At 49.2% G+C, this 21,647-nt stretch overlaps 2 protein-coding genes across 2 annotated transcripts in view; both read left to right on the top strand.

The window, feature by feature from the left end:
• The window catches only part of DMRT1 (doublesex and mab-3 related transcription factor 1), a 100,779-nt gene extending 96,130 nt beyond the window's left edge, over positions 1–4,649 (top strand). The window contains exons 5-6 of the mRNA XM_055578228.1: positions 1–1,227; positions 4,518–4,649. The exon at positions 1–1,227 is cut by the window's left edge and continues 2,141 nt beyond it. The gene's annotated coding sequence lies outside the window, so the exon portion shown is untranslated. The remainder of the gene's footprint in view (positions 1,228–4,517) is intronic.
• Positions 4,650–6,323: 1,674 nt separating this feature from the next.
• Positions 6,324–20,290, top strand: DMRT3 (doublesex and mab-3 related transcription factor 3). The gene is made up of 2 exons (XM_055578230.1): positions 6,324–6,774; positions 18,612–20,290. Exons 1-2 carry the CDS (start codon positions 6,324–6,326, stop codon positions 19,577–19,579), a joined length of 1,419 nt encoding a protein of 472 aa, XP_055434205.1. The 3' UTR covers positions 19,580–20,290.
• Positions 20,291–21,647: the final 1,357 nt, after the last annotated feature.

The raw sequence follows: 21,647 nt of genomic DNA, 5'->3' as shown, positions 1-21,647 counted from the left end.
CCAGGCGGAGCCCGGATAAGCGCGTTAGCCAGCTCTCAGAGCCTAGATCCAGCACCTCCTAAGCCCCTGGGTGCTCCTGGGGGGCCGGGCTCCGCTTTGGAAGGGCCACTCCTAGCGCGAGGACCACACCCCAGGGCTGCGATGGGTCCAGGCGGAGTCGAGGAAATTCGGCTGCTTCTCTCTTTTCCCCAGATAGCCCCATGAAGGGGCTTTCTTCCCGCACCTGGTAGGGTGAAGTGGACCTGCGATCCTCACGTTTCCTCCTGGAGGCTTATTCTTGACTGCATGAGAGGAAAGCACCAGGCGGGCCAGGCCCAGGCCCAGGCCCAGGCGGACTGCGTGTCTGGGATGCTGCATTTTAACCGTATTTTAATAACCACGTTTGAGGGGCGATCAGTTTCTCAGCTCTGCGCCCTTGAATGGAGACCTGTAACAGCAGGGCCACAGCCTCTCCCAAACCTGTGTGTGCAGGTGTGGGCGTGCCGGACGCCGTGTTCTTGTCCCTTACCGGCGCTGTCTTCCGTGCGGGGAAACCGAGGCAGGCTTGCCGGGCCTTCCTTTTTTGAACGTTGTTGGCAGACGAAGTGCGAGCCTTTCCTCAGGACCGCCTGGTTGGGGATGAGGAGCGACTTCTCCTCCCTTCCGGAGCACGCGGCTCCCGGGACCCGCGCCCACTCCGGTCTGTCTTCTGGTTCTCACTCCACTAGTGTGCTGTGGAACTAGGGTCTCAAGGATAGCGGCCTGAGGGGCCCAGGGCGCTCTTGATGACCCTGGCCTCCTCGCTGCCATTATCCCTGCTTACACTCCCCCCGCAAAGCCCACGCACGGAGCCCGCATAGCCGTCTCCCGGGCATCTAGTGGAAACTAGATTCCCACCCAGGCGTAGAAATTGAGCCCTCTCCCCGTTTCTCGAAAACCGCAGTGCTGAACTGGCTTCACGTGCCCATGTAGACTACCCCGCATCTGACGCTTAGCACCACGCTTGGCACGCTTTATAGAACGTGCTTCGTGTCATAGGCAATCCAGAAGGCAGCCTGGAGAGCGCAGGGTTTTCCTTAGCTCCCAGGACTGGGCCCTATCCGCCCCTCCGGTTGGGGTCGCCGCAGCCAGCCCGCCGCCCCTCTGAGAGGTTGCTCCGGAAACTTGCGTGGGTTTACGTCCTCCTCGCTCCCTCTGCGTACACGCGCGCGAACAAGGCCTGAGACCTTTGCTGCACGCCGGGCACGCGTAAGCTCAGTCGCCAATGTATTTTTTATTCTCGCCTTTAAAAGACTCCTCTCCACCTACCCCCTCCTCCCCCGCCCCCAGGGAAAAGCGAGGCCTTCACTCAGACAAGTATTCGTTAAGTGCCTTCCCCTACCCCTGGCCAAAGGCCTGCAAACTTTTCAGTAGCTCTAAGCTGCGGCCCAGACTGTGCAAGAGGTTCTGGGAAAGTGGGCGGGGCGTTAGGTGGGTGGGGCCCGCGTGCTCCGGAAGTCGCCCCGCCCTGGAGGCTTTGGTGCCGGCTAGGTGAGCCGAGTCTGGGCCTAGTCTCTTGGGGTGGGGTGCTTTTCGGTTCCCGCACGGGGCTTCGGCCTTGCAACGTTGTTGTTCTGACGGTCTGGTCTCGGTGCATGGCGCTTGTACCCAGCTTTCCCTGACATGTGGGTAGCGCCTGCCGTTTCCCACTATTTATTATCGTGCCGCTCGAATCGAGAAGGGACTTCAACGCTGAAGTCCTCACCTCTCTCCGCCTCACCCCGCAGAGCTTTATTCTGAGACTGCCGAGGAGTCGCCAGAGAGTTCTGGAAAGGGGGCTTGTCCTGGGGCATTGCATTAGCGCCCCGAAAGCAAATACTCCGGGGAAAAGAAACTCTTGTTTCTTGAAGTTTTCGCTAACTTACTTAAAATTATTTTCCCGACTCGGTTTCTGGAGTCGCAGAGAAAAGATTGTCTTAAAACTGTTAAAAGTCCGGGGCTGCTGTCATTTCATCTCGGAGGGTACACGCTTTCCTTTTCCTTTGGCACAGAAAGCAAACGGGGTCGTCAGGCTGCCGAGGCGACCCTCTTCTAAAACGGTGTAGGGATCTGACCACCGCCCCGGGTCCCCACACGCCCTCCTGGTGCTGGCGGGGTGTGTGCGACTCGACCCAGGAGCCCCGGGCGCCTTAGGGCCCCGCGGCCCTGGCCCAGGGGGAGCGCTCGGCGGATGTCGCCGCGCCTCAGATGCTGCAGTGCGGGAGCGACACCCCTACACCCGCCTTAGATGGTGGGGCGTAGGCGCGACCTTGGCGTGAGTGGTTGCTGGTTTCCAGAGTTCTAGAATACGTAGGACCAGGCAGCCGCGTCTGTACGGGGCTGGCGGGGTTGCAAGCCGTTTTAGGTCCCGTTTGCTCCGAAAAGCTTCGGCCGCCGAGATCCTCAGGCAGCCTGATGCCACAATGGTGTGGGACGAGACTCCAGGATCTTCCTTCTGCTTAGCCGCGTCCCCCGCCGATCAGGCGCAAGTTAATCACTCGTTGGTCCCATGGTCTCTGTTCTCTGTCTTGAGCCCGAGGGTGACTTCGGGGATCCATGGGGGTATAGGAGGCCCTCCCAAATGTGGTAGACCGGGGCATCATCGTTACCTCAAGAAATGGATTGCTGGTTTCCCCTCTAGAAACAAATGCCTCACTGGACATTTGTCCCCCCCCCCCCCTTTCAATGTGAAGCTCGCCAATGAGTGATGCTGAGAGGCATGGACAGAGTGAGAGCTGAAAAATTCTTGAGTGGGTAGAGGGAGTTCGTTTTCCTGCTTTAAAAGGGCTTTCTAGAAAATAAAAACATAAAAAGGCTTTCTACATGCCCCAGTCTTCAGTGTCACCGTGGTCGAGGTTTAAACAGCAGTATAAGAACCTTGACTTCCCCCTCCATAAGAATCCAGCAAAGCAGAAAATTCCTTGATGTATTTATACATCCGGGACAATATGAAACTGTCCTTTTGATTAAGTGTTGCTTGCGGTGAGGGGCAGCTTCCAATCAGGACATCTTCAGTTTCTGAGCAGGGGCACTGCGTTCTTAACTTTTAGATATACACACACCCCGTGAGATTGTGTGCGCGCCAAGAGAAAGAGAACCACATATGCACACTTGTCTTACAGCCTTTGACCCTTTAATACCTATCACAGCTTTACCCAGTTAATTGTGGTTTGAACACATGCGCGCGCGCGCGCACACACACACACACACACACACAGCTTTACCCAGTTATTGTGGTTTGAACACGCGCGCGCGCGCACCCACACCCACCCACCCAGAGCAGGACTGAGTGGATCCAGTCTAGCGAGGTTACACTTACTTGTAACTCTCACTGCTCCCTTTCCAATTTCTTTGATGATTTTTCCCATAAGTATATAAGCCGCCGGGACTTAGTTCTACTAAGCGGCAGGCCTCTCCTAAATGTGATTCGAACCATATGCTTTCTACATTCATCCCCGCTCCGGCTTTTCTTCTCCACACTAACTACTAACACGTTATAGTCACCTTGAAATTTCCTCTGCTATTTTCCAATTAAAAGCTTAATAGCCCTGGAAACGGAGTTCATGTGGTGAAGTTTACCATAGCCCCTTGTTCTGAAAGGCTTTCTGCTGGGATCCCATTATGTGCTTGAATAAACCCTTTCTGCAAACAGAAATGGGACTCTGGGTTGTCAGGTGTTGGGTTACAATAGACTTTGAGGCAGGGGACATTTTACCAACATAAATACAAACCTGTCCCTATAGGGAGATGTTGTCAAATACTGGGATATGGAAAACATTCCCATCAAATATGAGAAAAGGATTATAGCGCTATATCAAATGAGTATTTAGGTCTCAGCCCCCATGTGCACTGGAGTGAAACGGGGCCCCGGGGACCAAATAATGCAAGACTGTTTGAGTGGCAAAGGGATAGGGTGACTAGGTGACTGAGGGGGAGTGGGTCGCCTTGTAGTGGAAATGTCCCCCAAACCTGGCGCTGAGCTCTGCTGCTTTCCTTTAAAAAAAAAAAAAGAAATCGTTACTCTCAGGTTTCTTATACTCCTGGTTTTGCTGACCATTTATTGGAAGGGAATATGGGAGAAATCTGGCTTTGCAAACTTTGTGGTCTCTGCATTCCCAAGGATTTAGAGATTTCAGTGCCCCAGATTCAGTGTCATTCTAGGCCTTCTGTGTGTGAACTTCCCACTTGCCAGCCTCTGGGCCACGGCGCTGCGGGTGACCCAGGCCTCCAGTCCCGAGAATTTTTTGAAGTTCCTCCCAGTTGTAGTGCCTCGCGAAGTTTGGGAGGAGAGATTGATGACGTGGTGGGGGTTAGGAGTAAGACTAAGGGGTCTGTGCCCTAAGCAGTTTTGGAGGCAAGCCTCCTAAGATTAGCAGTCTCTTGCTGGGGGTTCCTTTCTGCGCCCCACGAGGTCCGCAGGTCTGAAATGGGGAAGGTGGGGGGCAGCCAAGGGCCTCTAGGGAAACATACACAATCAGGTTCACTTTTTAACCTACTCCCCTCCCGGAATCGCCCTTTAGGCGGAGGGTTGGCTGCTGGAACGCCTGGTGGTACTTGAATTCACAGCACAGACACGGACGTTTTCGGGTTGTTTGTTTGCTTCCAAAGCAGTGCAGAATAAAGCTGAGAGGCGCCGACCGGTTGACCATTGCAGCCGACTGGTCTACGCTCCGGATTCGCATTGGATTCATCCAGACCGCCAAGAGATGAATTCAGGGTGTGCTCTCTGAAGCCTGCCAACTGACGGCTCCGGGATTGCCGTCGCCCCTCTTCGCACTGAGCCATTGTGCTACCCTGCGCCGCAGTAACCACTGCTTTGTAATTTTGTTTTCTCGCATTAGGGGAGCATCTCTGTGCATTTGTGGAGGTATTCTGCTTTAGGCCAAACCTATACACACAGTATCGCTTTAAACAGAGTTTTATGCTGTCATCTTGTGCAAAGGTCCTCTCCCACCCGGACCCAAAGACACTGGGGTGGGGTGGCGTGGCCCCATCCGTTATTCATAACTAGCTTGCTGAGTCCGTGGGCATTTGAATGGGGTGATGCGAGACCTCCGTTTGATCTCTCAAAGACCGTTGGGCAGAGCGCAGATCATATGCGGTAACTTTGGGGGCGCTAGCGTGGCCCCTCCATCTGCTCTCTGAAAGTTTAGACCCAGTGCTTAAACCCAAACTCCAAAACAGCACTTGCCGGCTTTTCAGGACAGAGACTTGATTTTTTATTACAACGTGGAGGTGTGGAAAGGTAAACTCTGCCCCACAGAGGGAGGACTATTTTCCCCTTTGAAATAGCCTGCAAAACGGGTCGTCGTCCTTGGACCAGCAGGTTTTCAAAAGCATTTTCTTCTGCAGCTGCAAAAGGGGGAAAAAAAAGTTGCAAAAAGAACTCAAGAAAGCCCCCATTTCTCGAACCAGTTACAATGCCCTACCCCCAACTCCTTCAGCCAGTGGCCGCAGGGCCTGGCTCCCCCCAACTTAAAACCTTCTCGCGCCGGGACCCTAGTGCACCCGCAGCGCTCAGATAGGTTCCGGTTCTCCCCGAGCCGTGTTTCTGTGGCCAAGTGTGGGAATGAAAGCCGCTTCGGGCCCGGTGCCGCCAAATCGGGCCTGGAGGGAGGGGGTAAGAGAGTTGAAGGGGAACTGCCACCCGCCTCGCCCAGAGGCACCCTCACGCTCATCCGCGCTGGGCCTCCTTTCCCCGCCTCGCGGGCGCGGCCGTGTCCCGAGTGCTGCAGTCCCTCCCGTGCAAGCAGGGGAGGCGCGGGGAGCGTGGAGGAGGGGGCCGTGAGCGCCCCCGTGAGCGTGGCCCGGCGGCAGGTAGCAAGGAGAGTGAAGCGCAGGGACTCGAGAGGCGCGGGCAGAAAGGAAGGAGGCGTGGAGTGGAGTGGGGTGGAGAGTGCCAGGAGACCGGGACCCCGGAGGTGGGGGTGGCGGGGGAGGGAGGCGGGGGGAGGGCGGCGGAGGACGTGCCGGCCGGTCTGCGCGCGGGAGCTGCAGACGAGCCGCCTCAGACCTTAACCAGAGCTCTCGCCGGCTCCCGGCAGCCGCCGCCGCGCCGCGGCCGGGGAGGACGTGCCGGCCAAAGGAGCGGCGGGCGGAGACTCGGCCGACTCGGGGTTGGGGAAGCGCCCGCCGGGAGCCGTAAAGACGGCTGCGGCCCCTCCAGCCACTCCGAAGCGCTCGAGGCCGCCTGGACTGCGGCACCGAAGACTCCGAGGACTGCGCCGCCCGGAGGCCGCTTTTGAGAGGGCCTCTCAGCCCCGCCGTCCAGTGGCCCAGTATCGGCTCCCGCCGCCAGCTTGCCAGCTCTGTCGGGAGCCCGGGGCATGAACGGCTACGGCTCCCCCTACCTGTACATGGGCGGCCCGGTGTCGCAGCCGCCGCGGGCGCCCCTGCAGCGCACGCCCAAGTGCGCGCGCTGCCGCAACCACGGCGTGCTGTCCTGGCTCAAGGGCCACAAGCGCTACTGCCGCTTCAAAGACTGCACCTGCGAGAAGTGCATCCTTATCATCGAGCGGCAGCGGGTCATGGCGGCGCAGGTGGCGCTGCGCAGGCAGCAGGCCAACGAGAGCCTCGAGAGCCTCATCCCCGACTCGCTGCGCGCCCTGCCGGGACCCCCGCCGCCGGGAGACGCCGCCGCCGCCCCGCAGCCGCCGCCGACCTCGCAGCAGTCTCAGCCGCCGTCGCGCCCAGCGGCCGAGTTGGCTGCGGCCGCCGCGCTGCGCTGGGCCGCCGAGCCCCAGCCCGGGGCGCTGCAGGCGCCACTCGCCAAGCCAGGTAAGGGCCGCGGCGGGGCCGGGCCGGGCTGGCGCATGGGCGGAAACACGTGGAAGCAGCTCTGGAGGCTTTGGCCGGCAGGACCGAAGGCGAGTGTGGCGGGAGTGGGCTGGGCGCGATCTTTCCCCCCAACTTCAGCTAAGCCGATCCTTATTCCCTTGGCAGAAGCGGCATTCAGTCTGGACCCGGAGAGGTAGGAGGTATAACCCAGGTGCCCTCGGGAAAGGCGCCTCGGGCTCGCCAAGTGCCTTCTCTAAGTTTAAGGGGACGGGTAGATAAAGAGGTCGAAACAGGACCAGATTAAAATTCACGCGGGCGCACACACCGCCAGGCTTTCCGACTGTGGGCTTGAGAGGCCTCGCATCTGAAGGTTGGGACGGGAGGACAGAGAAGGAGCCCAGGCCCACGGTTTGGCCTACTCTGGGCGATTTTCTTGGCACCCGGCAACAGGAGCGAACCTGAAACCTTCATAGTAGTCTGCTGTGGTCTCCAGCCTTTTGCAGTTTGTTGAAGGAAGCCCTGTTTAGAAGCAATAGTAGAAAGGGACCAGAGAGACTCCCAAAACTGTTAGCGGGGACTCAGTCTGGTGCACCCAGAGCCAACCAACTCCTTTTGCAGGAGTTCAGGTCCTGTAACTCCATTTCACAGGCAGTCCTCTGCAGTCTGTGGTTTTAAAGAAAGACAAAACCTGACCTACAGTGAGGAAGGCCACGCCTGGAGAGCCCTTTCTCCAGTTCTCCGTGGGCCTGGGCCTTCTCCGGTCCTCTCCTCTCTTCCTCCCCCTCCTCCTCTGCTGTGCTCTAAAGAGCAGGGGTCTGCCCTGAGTTCTGGAGCTGCGCAGATCCCCCTACCCACCTTTTTATCCGGTTCCCTCCTTCAGGCCACCAAAACCTTGCACACCCCACTGGAGCCTTTTCTCCTGGAGACTTACTAGCTTGCGACTGTCCAGCCCAGCCCAAATGCCCCTTTGGTTTTTAACCCCTTGGAATTCAGTGGACAGGTGTTTGGTGTTTCCCTTTCACTGGGGCAGATGCGGAAAGGAAAGAAACCCCATCTTCTCAGGGAGAGGGTTGAGAGGTATGCTGGGACTCAGAGGTGGAAGGCTCTTGAAGGACCAAAGCCCTCCTGTGGGGGGAACTAATGGTAGAGCTTCTGCCTACCCCTAATTGCCCTCCGCCCAAAATGCAATACTGGATTGCTGGGTGGAGCTGGGACATGCCACTTTTTGGGGGGATAAGCTGGTAGGCCGCCTGGCAGGCTCAGTTCTGCTGCCCTGTTCCTCAGTTATGCTCTGTAGACCCAACCTCTGAGAACGTCTTATGTGAAGAGCAGAACTAGGTGTTTAAGGACAGAAGTGAGTTTGCTGAATGTGGATTTTGTGACTGTTTAATCTGAGGTAGGATTTAAGCCTTTGCCTGAGTATGTCCACTCACTTCCTGGTGACTCTCTTTTGTCAGTGTGATCTCTTCATGTTTTATAGGTTTGCCACAGAGGAGTCAGAGGGGAGGGGAAAGAACCTTTTTGTTTTTTTCTTTTAAATTAGGGCAGGTAACTAGGCGGGTTTTGTCTCTGTTCTCAAAGTTGATCTATGCCAGTGACTCTTCTGAGCCTTCCCATTTCCAGTTCCTCTGTCTCCATTTCCCCCCCACTCGGGCAGCGTTTGTGACAGTGCAGGCAGCACCCCCATAATAGTGCATTGGGTTCTGGGGTCCCTGTCCAAGAGGGGTTTGGTTCCCTTCACATCCTGTGCTCTTCACACCTGTTCTCGGGGATAGCCAAAGTTCACCGTTTCTAAAGCACTGAGACCAAAAACAGCCCTGAGAGGTGGGGAGTGAGGGAGGCAGAAAGGCAGAGCAGCAGCAGCAATGATACAAGCTTGGGGCAAGGAAGAGAGGGAGACTGATTGCACCTGGTGCGCTCTCTTTCAACGGGAACCAAGCGTTCTGGGATAGCCTGAGCCTTTCAAATTGAAAACCAGTAATTGCAAAGGAGAATAGGATTTGACACAAGAAGAGGTCAGAGTGATGGCTCTGGGGGACTAAGCTGTCAGGGACCAGCAGCTCAGTTTCCAGCTGGTCCTGCTGTGTACCTTGCGCATATTATTTATGTAACTTTTGTTTTCTTCTTTCAATTGATTTGCTCCCGTAATTCCATTTAACACCAACAAAAAAGCCAGTCACCAATCTGATGATGATGAGAGAGGGCAGGAAAGGACCAGATAGTTGTTTTCCATTAGGAAGGCAGGCACACAAGTGGATCACTTCTATACAATGCTTTATAAGGAGAAAGCCCATTTGGGATTTAAATTAGGGAAAACTGCTTGGATGGGACTACTGGTTGCTGTACGTATTTCTTTGCAGGTGTTCTTAGGATGTATTTGTATGTAACATACCATGCATATTGAGAAGCCTGTTAGATTTGAGAAGCCTGTTAGATATGGTCCTGGGCAAGTAGCTCACTACTTAGGGAAGTGAAGCACTATTTGAATTGTAGGTCCACGTGTACAGTAAGTTCACAGACCACTGGTGGGTGGTGGTGGTTTAGTCGCTAAGTCCTGTCTGACTCTTGTGATCCCATGGACTGTAGGCTGCCAGGCTCTTCTGTCCATGGAATTTTCCAGGCAAGAATACTGGAGTGGGTTGCCATTTCCTTCTCCAGGGGATGTTCTCGACCCAGGGATCTGACCCATGTTTCCTGCACTGCAGGCGGATTTTTTACTGCTGAGCTACCAGGGAAGTCCTCATAGACCATTAGGAATCTGAATATCTGCTGGTGATTTATAGAGATTTGTTTCTGTGGGATTATGGAGCTTTTGTTGAAGTACATAGCTGTGGAGACATTGGCTTTTTTTATTGGCTGCAAATGCAGGTGCAGAAACACAGGGTATCTTTCCCCCTGTCCAGAGATCCTTAAGAAAAGCACGTGCCCTGGAGAAGGGAATGTTTGTTGGGCAACTGCTGGAGAAAAAACACCTTGTGCAGCGAGCAACATTAATACCAAAACTCAGCTTTGTAGCTGGAAGAAATTTAGTTCCCAAATTATGCTTCAGATTCTTTAAAGGAACAGGAATTATATTATCTAATGGTGTATCATGTTTAACATCCTTTTAAAAGTGGCAGTGGTTTTAAGGAGAAATTTCATATTCTCAGATTATTACTTTTAGCAATGGATTAGAGCATTTTTTTTTTCTTTTTTGAGAGTACATTTCCCCTGCTGCTTGAGTATCATCTATGACTGCCCTGGAATTAGTAGATTTTGATGGAACCTCAAATTCTAGTCTAAGCTTCTTTAAAACTACCCTGTCGATTCGTTCGTTCCTCTCCCATTCCCTCTTCATCCTTCTCACTCCCCTTCTCCTTCCCGTCATGAAAATATCTTGGGAACTTGAACATCTCTCAGCTCTTAGTGTATCTGAGTCAGCAGCTTCAACCAGCCAAGCCTGCCTTTCTGGACTGGGCTCCAGAGCTCAGGAAAGTTAAGGGTCATGACCAAGGTGGGAAGCTTAAGTTACATTCCTGCGTGTGGCTCCCTCCCCCCACGTCCTCCTCTTCTTCCTGAAGAGTGTCCTGGGTCTCCTTGGGTTGAGAGGGGACAGGTCTGTGGCTATAGACTCTCGCTAGGTTTACATCTGCCATCAAAAGAAATGTGTGAGCAAGTTTTAACATTTCTTGAAGGTAAAGAAATTGAAAGCATCATATTTGATTAGGAATAAGAGAGCAGGATTAAGAAAGTAGGATCTTCTTTCCTGTTTATTTCTCCTGAAAAGAAGCGAAACAAGAGACCTGTAGGGAGGGAAGTTGGGAGATTTCGGAAAACTGCCTTTATTTTATCTTACCTCCTTGCCGGCACTTCTCACATCTTGAAGCTTACTCTGGGCTTTTCAGTTCCAGCTTGATTAGGTCCTGTCTTGTCAGCTTCCTAATTTTAAATTTTACTTTTAATTAAAAAAAAAAAAAAGACACACACACACCTGCACCGATACTGAGTTGTGGGCAGAGCGCTAGTCCAGGCCAGGGTGGGAAATGCTCAACGACCAGGGACTTGAAGCACAGAAGTGGTAGGAGACCTCAAAGTATTTCCTGAAGGGTACCTAAGAATTTAAAACAGGGTCTGATTACTTTAGACGTTTTGATTTGGGGCGAGGGGTTTAGTTTTAAGTAATAAAAACCAACCAAATGAAAAGGAAGACGCGAGGCTGACTGGTCTCTTCCGAGCCTGACCCGTGGCCGGCTCTGGGGCAGCTGTCAGCTCCGGTCTTTCCCTCCTGCGCCTGGCCAGTGGCTGCCTTGGGTCCCCGGCCCTTGCGCTGAGCTTGGCCAGTGCGGGTGACTGGTCGGGGACCTGGGGTTGGAGCTGGGACAGTCGGGAGACCCATAGAGGCCATGGCGGCCGTGTTTTGCGGTGGCAGCTGTGTGCCTGTGGCTCCCCTGCGGCTGCCCTGGACCGCTTCCCCTCGGATCCCTGTCGGGTGGCACTGCAGCCGAGGCTGCCTCCTTCCCCAGCTCCCCAGCTCCCCAGCTCCCCAGCTCCTTCTGCGGTGAGCGGCCCGCCTTGCCCTCCTGGCCCTCCTCGTTCAGCTTCGCTTAGCCTCTCTGCTCTCCGGCTACCCACTCCCTCCCTGCCGCCTCCCAGCTCGGCGAGTGCCAGATTTAGCAAAAAGCCTACAAATACACACACACACAAATAGGACGTCAAATATGGCACAGGGCAAACTTCTAAAACATGCTTTGTTGTTTTTCCTAAGTGCAGATTCCACTGGGCATTCTGTGGACGATTTTATCTGGCAGCTCCAGCCTGGGAGGCAGACCAAGCCCCATTGCCCTCCTGGCGCCCCTCGAGGTGGGCGTAGCTCTGGCTAGTCTCCCAGCCCCTTTCTCCCGGGGGAGCCCAAACTGCCCCCAGAGGTTCAGAGAGGCGCTGGTGTCCATCTTATGGGTCAGAGCACCTGGCGTAGGGAACCCGGTGGGGGGCAGGGGCGTTTTCCACATCTCAGAACCAGCGTTTCCCTGCCACCCAGGACAGAACCTCTCCCCCAACACAGCACGCCCCTCTGGGTTATAAATCTGGCGGATAGTCCTGTTCTCGACTTACACAACCAACTTTTCTTTTCCCTGATGGATGAACTCCTGAGTTTAAAAGATTACAGTAATCACAAGAGGACAGTGTAAATCGAATCTGATAGCAATAACTTTCGGGGAAGGTCAGGCTCAAGTGAAATGTTACCAAGCAACAGGCATTTTGTTTGCAAAATACAATCAAAGAGCATTGATGAGAAATTCTTCACTGCAGCCAGTCAGCACTTTCAGCTAACAGCTTTACAGAGGGAAAGGGAGTAAGTCTTCATAAATCAACGTGCCTGGAGGACTCAGAGCCCCTTTCTGGGAAATGTTGCACCAAGTCCAGTGAAAACCTACTTGCCTGCCTGCCTCCCCTTTCTCTCTTCCTTTTCTCCTTCGATTGGCTTTTGAACCTGTTGTGGCCCCTCAGCCATTAGTCACTCAGGTCCTGGACCCCCATGTCTTGTGTCATATGGCTCTGATGGCAGGTTGGGCCTTGCATTGGGGTTTGCATGGCCTTTCCTGGCAGAGGTTGGGGCCTGAGTAGTGGAACACTGGCCATTGCAGGCCCATCACCTTGGGATCATGTCACATAGCATCCAAGAGTCCCATGTGGCTTTAGGGAGTCACCCTCTTGTTTGAGCCCTGCAAATCACTGTCCTGTGAAGAAACTGAGGGGAACTGAACCATAACTAGGCAGGCTTTATTTTTAATTTTTTATATCTTATTATACAGTTAAACAACTATAAGAAAATCAACACAATCAACTGCTGAATAACAATATTATGGAAAACTTAACATTCAGATCATTGGTTTTCTAACAAATCTCTAATCTCTTTTGATGCCAATGACTAGGCAGACATAAATTTTATGAAGCTGAGATCAGTGTTCTGCCCTACCACTCTGTAATTATTACTTGTTTTAGTTCAGTATATGTTCTGCTCATAGCCATTATATGACTGTTTTCAACAACATTCCCTCCCATGAATACAGCAGTCTGCCCAGCTGCTGGCCTTTGGGTTACCTGCTGTGTTTCAATGTAAATACGACTCACTGCATAGGTAACTTGGAAATTTTGCAAAATGTTCATTAGTAAAGAGTAAGCCTCTCAGTCGTCACAAGGTAAATGCTTTGATCATCTCTGTATAATCTTACCTAGCACGGTGCAAGGGCACGTGGTCAAAGATTTAAAACTTGTTAAATAGACAGCTGAATAAGTAGCTAGCTGCATTTTTATAAGTACCAAACATACTTGTATGTTTTTAGATAATTTCCCTCCTGCTTCTTGAAAAATATTCCTTTCAGAGTCCAGAAAGAGGTCAGAAATAAGTTTTTGCAGGGTTTACAAAGTCCACAGTTGCAAACCATCCTTCCTTAAGTCCAGTCCTTTCTATATCAATGTCTGCCAAAGTATTGGTCCCTAGGAATCATCTTGATTTCTTCACATGTTATTAAGTCAGTGTTGTCATTGATTTTTAAAAGCATGACTATTTACTTTTCATAGGTTTTTCCCCCACTTCAGGAAGAAAAAGATTTTAGACTGACATTCATCCCCTGCTGTATGCTAGGCTTTTTATCCATTGGGTTTTTTATGGTTCAGCACTTCTAGTGCAAGATGAGGGTAACAGAAAATGTAAAAAGCGTGTCTCCTGTTTGACTTCTGATTGGGCAGTGGTCTTTTTTGAGAGCCCCATCCAGCCAGGACTTCTTCCCTGCCATCGTTGTGAGATTTGTGTGCTTTGAGAACAAGCCATCAGTAAACAGTTATTTAGAGGCGTGTTCCTCAAAGTTCAAGTGAACAGATGAGGACGTCACAAACCCATGTTTCAAAATGCGTGACATGATTTCAAACAGAAGAAAATGAAATCCAGTGACTTTTGCACTGGCAAACAACACTCCCTGTGCCGTGCTTTTTTGTTTTTTATTCTGGATCGATGCTGTATTTTGTTTTTCTAAATATCATTGGATAGAATGGGTTAAAACCCCTTACATCTCAGTGAGGAGGGTTTTTCATTTTTCTGTGTCTTGAGCACAGTGTCTGTTTCGTATATGTGGTAGACTTTCTCAAAATCTCTGAAATAAATACTTGGGATTTTTTTAAGTTGCATTTTCATATGAAAAAAAAATCCACTAAAGAAAGTTAAAATTTGCAAAGTGTAATTTTAGATTGGAAGTCATTTTTGTGTGAGTGTTCATTTTCTGTCCTTAAAGTCTTGTAGCTTCTTATGGCACAGATATATTTTTGAAGTTGCTAGCACTGTTTTCCAGAGAAAAAAAATTCCTTCTTAATTGAGTATCTACTTTCAAAAAACATCTTTACCCATGTGAAGAGTTTATTTCAGAGATAGCTGTGAGTGTTTTTGCATCATGAAAAATACGAAATTGAAGTGTGAACATCTAGAAGGTTTTTAAATGTCTAGATGTTTAGCTTTAGAAATAGCAAATTATATCACTTTCAATAACTGGTTTGCAATAGCAGACGAGTGATTTCTTTCTGCTTTTAGTCTAGCTGTTTTTGGTGCCTGTATATTAGGAGTAAAAATATTATCAATTGAAATATATTCTTACTCTTTAATGTTCTAGGAATTAGGGTGTCAGTTTCAAGAAGAAAGAGGTTAAAACATTTGGAGAGCATTTCATTTTTCATTTTGCTACTTGGCAGTTTCACATTTCTATATCTCAAAAAGTCTTTGTATTTTAAACCAACAGGAGCATTTTATAAAGTTCATTTAGGAAAAAAAATATCTAGAGATATAAAGAAACACCTGTTATTAAATTACACTTTATCACTGGGCCCAAGATTCACCCTCTGTAATTACTTGTGAAAGTCTGCATTTATGACAGAATAATTTACAATGCTTGTAGTTTAGGTATAACAATACAACCAGCACTTGACACCATGAACTTGCAGGGATCATATATTCTGCCCTGTAGGCATTATTGCTGGGTAAGGAGTTATTCTTGGTATAAGGTGAGAGGCTCGTCTTCCCTTGCCCAGTTTTGAGACCCCAGCATCCCTGGATGTTGACTGGGATTCTGTTTATCCAGCACCCCTTAGCAGGACATTACATGGTGCTCGGGTGTGTGGACAGCATAGATATGTTCCACTCACGGCTTCCTTCAACAGCTTCTATCTTCCCACTGGATATGGCGTAAACTGGGCTGAACTTGGTTGGTTGGAATGTTCTGAATTTGTAAGTCTGATTCCTGTGACATCACGTTAGATTTTCTCACTTTTTGGCCATAGCCTGCACACCTCTAGGAGAGGTTGATCAGCCCAGAAATCTGCAGAGAGAGTGTGGACAAATCAGTACAATCCAACATCACTCTCTGAGAAGTGACCACAAGAGCTTACTGCACTGGGGGTGTCACAGTGGCAGGTACGAAAGGTGGCACAAGAAAAGGCAGAAGAGACTTTATGCAGCCCGGTGGTTCATGACCGGTGGACAAGCTGCCAACCAGAGAAGATTCTACTGTGGCCTGCTCTGCAGATCAGGAAGATAGGTTCAAAAATAAAATTTTGTATTGTCTGATTTACAATCCTGCCATCCAGTATCCAGTTGTTTGGAACAGTACATTCTTTACCATCTTGAAAAAACTACTACATTTTCTTAATGGTAGATATGGCAAATTAGCCAGAACATTATTCCTTAGTTCTCCTTTGGCTAAACTTGCCCTTTGAACCACTTGTTCTGTAGTCTGAAGCAATCTGTGGAAGAATGAACTTGGTGATAGACCTAGAGACATTTTCCCCAAATGTCTTCAGTGTCTGCAACTGATCCAGGATGGGGGAAAAGTTACCTTTTAAAATGGGAAGTTAGGTTCACAAACTGCTTTTGAAAGTATGCTTTTGAAAATATCGAAATATCAAAATTAGAGCTTTAAAAAAATTTTGTTGTTACCCTTTCTTTTCTAGAAGAGCCAGCTGTTTCTTGCTTTAAAACAATCTCACCATCCCTTATCTTGCTGTGACGCTGTATATCATATTTCTTTCACTTTTTCATTGTAGTAAAATACACATAACATAAATTTTACTATTTTGACCCATTTTAGGGATACAATATAGTGACATTAAACACATTCATAATGCTGTGCAGCCCTTACCACTTTCCATTTTCAGAACTTTTCATCATCCCTTACTGAAACTCAATACCTATTAGACAATACATCTCCGTTACTCCCTCCCCCAGTCCCTGACAACACTCTTTTCTTTTCTGTCACTATGAGTTTGCCTGTTCTAGGTATGTTATATAAATGGTATCATAGACTGGTTTTCCTTTTGTGTCTGCCTTATTTTACTTAGCATGTATTCGTGGTTCATCCACATTGTAGCATATGTGAGAATTTCGTTGTTGAGGCTGAATAATATTTGATTATATGTATAGACCACATTTTGTTTGTCCGTTCATCCATCATTGATGGATGTTGGGTTTATGCCAGCGTTTGTCTCTCGCGGATAATGCTGCTGTGAACATTTGTGTTCCGCGCGTGCATATTTCCCACTCAGCAGTCTTTCCCTGGCTGTGTTTGCTTTCTCCCCACACACACATCTCATCTCCCTAACTTGGTAATAAATTCCACAAGTTAGGGGCCAGTCTTATATCTGCTGATGTTTTCTGCCCTCGATGTCTTGCAGGGTACAGTGATAAAAGTACTTGATGCTGATAATAATAGATAATGAAAGTTAAATAAGAAAACTGTTTAGAGAATCACAGTGTTTAAAGCCTTGCTTTATGTCCATATTTCCCCCGGGAGAGTATTTGACTTGTTTTCCTAAGTTCCAGTGAGCAGAGGCCAAGATCCAATTGTGCATTGAGTTCAGTGCTGAGTTAACATACTGTCACTGTCTGCTCATTGTCAAGTGTTTAATGACAGAGTAACACCGACAGGTAGGTGTAGGGTCATGCGTCAGGAAATTTAGACAGGTCTGCCTGCTTGCAGTATGAGCCTGTGGAAGCTTTTCTGTTGCTGTTTTTCTCATTGGGATCAAGGACAGCTACCACATTAACCCAGGAGATGAAAATTGGGTCACCAATCCTAGGATGCTGCCGAAGAGGATATGTCATATTTCTCTTGCAAAAAGATCTCTTGTGCATATCCTGGAATTGTTACAGAAAGCAAAAATGGCTTCATGCATGTTGGCTGAAGATGGTCCCCACACTGACAGCTGATATTTGTATTGGAAAAAGAAGCAGTTTAAATGCAAATTTGGGATAGGTATGAATTTGTATCAGACTTACAGTCAAAAGTTTCACCGATATAGTTTAAGGATATTTTTTTGAAGTATTTATGCTTAGAACATATTTATTGGTTTGTAAAGAATCAAAGTTTATTCTTTCAATTATAATTAAGGTATATCCCATATTAGAAAAAAGCTCACAAATGGGTCTTTGTTAAAGGCTTTTAAAATAAACAACAACAAATAGGAGGAGATGGATTTTAGATGCTGCTTTGATGAAATTTCACCAGCTGGCTCTCTACACATCATCAGGTGTGTCCAGGGAGGAGGCGACAATGAGGCTATTCAGGCAGGGGCAGTGGAAAACACAGGCCAACCGGTTGTTTACAGCCTGACAACTGGGTCATTAATAATTTCCACCTTCAGATCAGTTATGTTGGCTCTGAGTAGACACAGCCAGTACATGTTTAAAGAAAGATAAAAATCCGCTTGTATATAACTTGTTCATAAAGAATATGCTCCTTTATTATAAAGGTCTCTTAGAACCTACTTCTGCAACCAAACCAGTCTTGCTTACGTCTTCCTTTCTGCCTCTTTAGCACAGTAATACTAACACTCTTCAGGGGGTGAGTGATGTCTTAGACCAAAGTGTTAGATTTACAACTGGTTTACTGGTTTACTTCACAGCAAAGCTCTGGTTTATTTGGGAAGCTTTGTTTCTCTCTCTCTCTCTCTTTTTTAAAAATATAATTCAGGAAGGTATCTTGAAGTCCATCCTATACGCTTCTTACACCCCAGGTCCTGGAGTTATGGACGCACTGTTTTGTTGGTGGGTCTTCCTCCAGTTTCGTAAGCCTTCTCCAGGCATCTCTTTCTCCCTGTCTGCAGCCTGTCCCACACCCAGGTTTCACAGCTGGTGTTGCTTGCCCTCTGGTGCGGGTTATAGGCAGCCAAGTCTTCTGGGATCTTGAGTGGCCTTTTAAGAGAGGTTTCCACGTATGGAGGCTTCTTTCACTCTGGCAATCATATTGACTTGTTATTCTACATGGTATCCTGATGAAACGTACTGATGACTAGTTCACATATAACACAGAATCTGCCTAGGGAAAATGGTTTTAAAATATTAAAATTTCCCTTGGGTGTATGGATCGTGCACCAACTGTTGCAGCTGTTGATGTCCTTTGGTGGCACCAGACCCCTCATTTGGAGAAGAGGAGCTAGAAAACAAGCCCAAGCTCATTTATCTGTTCATCCTTGGATAGTGTTTATCCCCAGTCTGATCCGCATTTAGACTGTTACTGCTAGATAGCCACATCGTCTGTGGTTGTGGTTCTTTCTGCACTGTTTTGTGTTGAAGGCAAGCTTTCCTGAACAGCCCATTCTGAGAAATCACTCTGATGTCTAGGGTTTTGTTTTACAGGGTTTGTTCGTTTTTTGCCATTTGCTAATGACATAGATTGGATAATTTTCTGGCTTGCAGTATGTTATAACCCACAGAGAAGCAGTTTCCCTTGCAAAAAGGGCAGGTGGGGCCCTCTCCTGAGCACATGTGTTCTTTGCACACCAGGAGAGGATTCAACCAGCTGTTCTCTGCTTTTCAGATTTGACAGAAGAACGACTTGGGGACGGCAGCACCGCTGACAATGCTGAGACTTTCAGCGACAAAGACACGGACCAGAGGAGCTCCCCAGACGTGGCCAAAAGTAAGGGCTGCTTCACACCCGAGAGCCCCGAGATCGTGTCAGTGGACGAAGCGGGGTTTGCGGTCCAGAAGAACGGGGCCAGCTCAGAGAGCCGGCCCGACAGCCCCAAGTACCCCGGGGAGCAGAGCCACCTCCTGATCGAGGGCCCCTCGGGGACCGTGTCTCTGCCCTTCAGCTTGAAAGCCAACAGACCGCCCCTAGAAGTGTTGAAAAAGATATTCCCCCACCAGAAGCCCGCGGTGCTGGAGTTGATCCTCAAGGGCTGCGGGGGTGACCTGGTGAGTGCTGTGGAGGTCCTGCTCTCCAGCCGCTCGTCCTCCTCGGCCGCCGACCGGACTTCTGCTGGGGAGCCCGAGGGCCTGGTGCTGCCCTCCAACGGGCACCTCTTCGAGCACACCTTGAGCTCCTACCCCCTCTCCTCATCCAAGTGGTCTGTGGGGTCAGCCTTCAGAGTCCCCGACACGCTGAGGTTTTCTGCCGACTCCACCAACGTGGTCCCCAACCCCCTGGCCGTGCCCCTGCAGCACCCGTTTCCGCAGCCGCCCCGGTACCCTCTGATGCTGAGGAATACTCTGGCGAGAAGCCAGTCGAGCCCGTTTCTGCCCAACGATGTCACCCTGTGGAACACCATGACGCTGCAGCAGCAGTACCAGCTGCGGTCCCAGTACGTCAGCCCTTTCCCCACTAACTCCACCAGCGTCTTCAGAAGCTCGCCCGTCCTCCCCGCCCGCACCCCCGAAGACCCTCGGATCGCTATCCCCGATGACGGGTGTCCCATGGTGTCAAAGCAGTCCATTTACACCGAGGACGACTATGACGAGAGGTCTGACTCCTCAGACTCCCGAATACTCAACTCGTCATCTTAAAGCGCCGCCCGATGGGGGTGCCCAGGTGACATTTTCTGTGCATTTGAACCCTGCGCCCTCCCCTTGCAGAGAGGCCACGTCCTGTGTATACCTTCTCCTGCCATATGACAAAGTGACCCTGCTTGATTCTAGACCTTAGCAATAAAAAACATAACTTATTTAATTTCTTGCACTTCACTGGAAAATGCCAAATAGCTCTGCTCTGTGGCTTTAGTGCTGAATGTTGGTTGTAAAAGAGAGTCTGATGCTAAGAATGGTCTGGGGAAAGCCTGGGCCCGTAGAAGATGTCTTTGGGGACATAAAGCTGAAGGTCGGCCCCACCCCTAGACTCAACCTGGAATCTTCAGTAACATAGTGTATTTGAACGCAATTCTGTAAAAGAGGATTGCTCAGAATAATGAAACCTAAAGTGGTTTGGTTGCAAACGGACTGTAAACAGGGGCCTCATATTCCTATGCTAAAAATCCTTCTTGCATTTTAAAGAGAGACTGCACTTAGTAGAGTGAACTACTCACATGCTTATTTAAGCTTGGACAGTTTTCAGAGACAGACTCCATTAAGAATTACTCTTTTCACATGGCTGAATCAAAACATGTGTAATGTCAATGTAAACCCAATCACAGCTGTGAACTGCATGAAATAATATTGTGAAATGAACACAAGATTAAGCTTTGTCAGGTTAATGTAGCATGCTAAGGATTCTAGAAAAAAATAAACTAAGGAGATGATCTTGGTTTATGTCATTTCTGCCTATAAAAGAGGATCTCTAAAAATAGAAACTTGATAAAAAAGCTACTTACTAGTGCATGGATCAAGGTTTCAGTTAAACGTGAGGCTGCTTGAGAAATACGAATGGCAAAGCTTTGAGGCTGCATTCAGAAAGACAGAATTGATTGTTCAAGAAGAGTTAATTCAGTTCCTCCATCCATTTGTTTCTTCAGCAGATACTTACTGAGTGCCTACTCTGTGAAAGAGGATGCTCTTTGTATGTTATTGTCCAAGTTATCTATCTGCCTATGAGTCCAAGATAGCAAGGATTATATAATGGAGAATCTCATTAAAAACAAAGTAAAAATGAAACAGTCTACAGTGTGGAAAGTAAGCAAAGTGCTTAGCATGGTCGCTGACATAGAGAAAGTACTCAATAAAGGAGAGCAGTTACTCCTATTAGGTTCAGGTTATACTCCTATTTTGGAGAAGGCAATGGCACTCCACTCCAGTACTCTTGCCTGGAAAATCCATGGATGGAGGAGCCTGGAAGGCTGCAGTCCATGGGGTCGCTAGGAGTCAGACACAACTGAGCGACTTCACTTTCACTTTTCACTTTCATGCATTGGAGAAGGAAATGGCAACCCACTCCAGTGTTCTTGCCTGGAGAATCCCAGGGACAGGGGAGCCTGGTGGGCTGCTGTCTATGGGGTCGCACAGAGTTGGACACGACTGAAGCAACTTAGCATAGCATAGCATAGCATATACTCCTATTTGCAGCCAGGATTGTGAAAGTGAATTCCCTCATTCTCACCAGAGAAGATGTCATTCCGGTTTGGCAGATAGCCACAACAAAATGTTGGAAACCAGGACTTTCCCCCTTCATTTAAAAAGTATTTGGGTGGTGCTGTAGTTGGTCAGGTACTTTTATAAGTGGGTTTTTAAACAGTAATATACAGTGGTGCCCACACCAGCCACTTCTTAACTGTTTTGTTTCTTCAGAGTGCTGGAGAGGAAAGGCAGACTGTCCAGGTTAGACAATAAACTTGTGAATGTGGAAGGGAAAGAAAATAAGAAAATAAATGAAAGCCTCTACGTGACAAGGGTGCAGAGAGAGAGAGCTCCCTGCACAAGAATAAGTCTTGAAGAGATCTTCAGTTTTGGAGGGAGAAGGGCAAATCCTCTTGGCCTGAGGTGCTTCTTCAATGAGGAACAGGAGCTAATGTCACCAGCTCACCATCCTTGCATGGATCCCAGGAGAAAAAAAGATACTTACAATCTCGTTTTTATTTCTGTTGGGCACGTTGGGAATGAGAAATCATTGAGAAAAACTCCTTATATTAGTTGGACTAATATGTAT

This window comes from Bubalus kerabau, chromosome 4 (assembly GCF_029407905.1).
Source record: "Bubalus kerabau isolate K-KA32 ecotype Philippines breed swamp buffalo chromosome 4, PCC_UOA_SB_1v2, whole genome shotgun sequence".
Taxonomy (NCBI): domain Eukaryota; kingdom Metazoa; phylum Chordata; class Mammalia; order Artiodactyla; family Bovidae; genus Bubalus; species Bubalus kerabau.
Note: the sequence above shows the minus strand (reverse complement) of the source record. Positions and strands in the feature narration are given on the sequence as shown.